The 1980-nt window shown below is 42.5% G+C and overlaps 1 protein-coding gene across 1 annotated transcript; it reads right to left on the reverse strand.

Annotated features, from left to right (window-relative positions):
• Positions 1-374: 374 nt before the first annotated feature.
• LOC131613617 (uncharacterized) lies at positions 375-1541 on the reverse strand. Its single transcript, XM_058885270.1, has 2 exons — positions 858-1541; positions 375-731 (listed from the first exon to the last, which is right to left on the reverse strand). The coding sequence occupies exons 1-2, from the start codon at positions 1539-1541 to the stop codon at positions 375-377; spliced, it is 1041 nt and encodes a 346-aa protein (XP_058741253.1).
• Between the last annotated feature and the right edge of the window lie 439 nt (positions 1542-1980).

Consider the following 1980-nt stretch of genomic DNA (forward strand, 5'->3'; position numbering starts at 1 on the left):
AACACACGAGCACCAACAAGTTGATCCATTAAATCATTAATTCTTGGTAACAGATACTTATTCTTAATGGTCGCTTTATTCAACTGACGGTAATCGATACACAAACGCATACTACCATCCTTCTTCTTCACCAATAACACTGGAGCTCCCCACGGCGACACACTCGGCCAAATAAAATTCTTATCCAGCAATTCACCAATTTGAGCCTTCAACTCTGACAATTCCGATGCAGACATCCTGTATGGAGCCATAGAAATAAGCCTAGTACCAGGAACAAGATCAATAGAAAATTCAACTTCCCTCTCCGGAGGTAACTCTATAATATCATCAGGAAATACTTCAAGAAATTCATTCACCACCGGTATCTGTTCAATTTATGTTTTGCCCTCAACAGATAGTGAAGCAAACACAACAAACATCTTAGCTTCATCCTCCAACAATATCCTCATCTCCTTGGTAGATAACGAATCCGCCAACGCTTCCTCTTCAGGAGTAAGGAACAACAACCTCTTCCTAAAGCAGTCAATATACACATGATTGAACTCTAACCAGTTCATTCCCAAAATAACGTCTAGATTATTGAGTGGCAAACAAATCAAGTCCACTCCAAAATCCCTATCAAAGATAGTCAATGGACAATTCAAGCATGCTAAAGAAGTAACCACATAACCAATAGATGGAGTTTCAATAGTCATCTTCCGATCTAAAGTAGACGGCACAAGTCCTAATATCTTCACACAGTCAACAGAAATAAACGAGTGAGTTGCACCCGTGTCAATAATAGCAATCAAATGAGTGTTATGGATGAAACAAGTACCTTTGACTGTTCAGTCCTCACTGGTGGACTGGGCCCTCACCAATGCAAACACCTTGCCATTACCTTGAGTCTTCTTTGGCTTCTGACAATGAGTGCTGATATGACCTTCCTCACCACAGTTGTAGCATGTAGGCACCTTAGTTCTACAATCTGCCACCATATGACCTGCTTTCCCACACTTGAAGCACTTCTTAACATCCTTCTGACACTCATTAGAACGGTGTCCCTCAGTACCACACTTGAAGCAAATAATGGGATTGGAAGCAAATCCTCCCCCACTTGGCTTCTTTCCAAAAGCAGCCTTATGCTTTCCCTTGTCTGCATAAGCACTATACGGTTTCCCCCGATTCTGATTGCCCTTCCGATCATTCACAGCTTTGTAATGTGCAATCCTGGCTCTGTTGTCATTGTCATAAATTCGGCTTCTGCTCACCAGTTCTAGATAGTTCCTTATCTTCTGACAAGCAATACCCTGTTTGATCTCGTGACGCAACCCGTTCTCAGACTTGATGCACTTGGAATTCATAGCCTCATTGGTATCGTGATGAGAACAATACTTCACCAATTCCTCGAATCGAGCAGCATACTCATCGACAATCATATTCCCCTGCTTCAATTCTAGGAACTCAATCTCCCTCTTGCTACGAGCATCTTCTGGAAAGTACTTTTCTAGAAACTCAGCCCGAAACACTGCCCAAGTAATAGCAGTACCTGCAGCTTCCATTCTCTGACGACTGTTATCCCACCAGTCCTCAACTTCACCTTACAGCATGTGCGTACCAAACTGTACTTTATGATCCTCATTGCATCCCATGGTCCTGAAGATCTTCTCAATATCCTTCAGCCATTTCTGTGCATTATCTGGATCAATGATACCACCTTCAAACTTAGGAGGTTTGTTTCTCTGGAACCTCTCTAAGTTGCGAAACTGCGGGTCTCCAGCATTTTGATTGTTGTTATTCTGCACCGACTGCGCCATAGCTTGCAGTGCAGCAGCAAGAGCAGCATCATTCCTTCCTGCCATTCTGTCCAACAATCTAAAATACAGTTAGAAGAACACACAAGTCAACTCCTATACTAAGGACTGACTCTACTACATCTGGCTGGTTGAACCGACCTACTCTGATACCAATTGTAACACCTCACTTTTCCCAATTTAAAAA

The sequence above is a fragment of the Vicia villosa genome, linkage group LG6 (genome assembly GCF_029867415.1).
Source record: "Vicia villosa cultivar HV-30 ecotype Madison, WI linkage group LG6, Vvil1.0, whole genome shotgun sequence".
NCBI classification, from domain to species: Eukaryota; Viridiplantae; Streptophyta; class Magnoliopsida; order Fabales; family Fabaceae; genus Vicia; species Vicia villosa.

Excerpts from the sequence above, each read along its gene's own strand:
- LOC131613617 (XM_058885270.1), bottom strand. The coding sequence starts at position 1,541 with ATGGAAGCTGCAGGTACTGCTATTACTTGGGCAGTGTTTCGGGCTGAG. Across the intron at positions 732-857 it reads ATGGCAAGGTGTTTGCATTG|ATATTAGGACTTGTGCCGTC; the intron begins GTGAGGGCCCAG and ends GACTGTGTGAAG.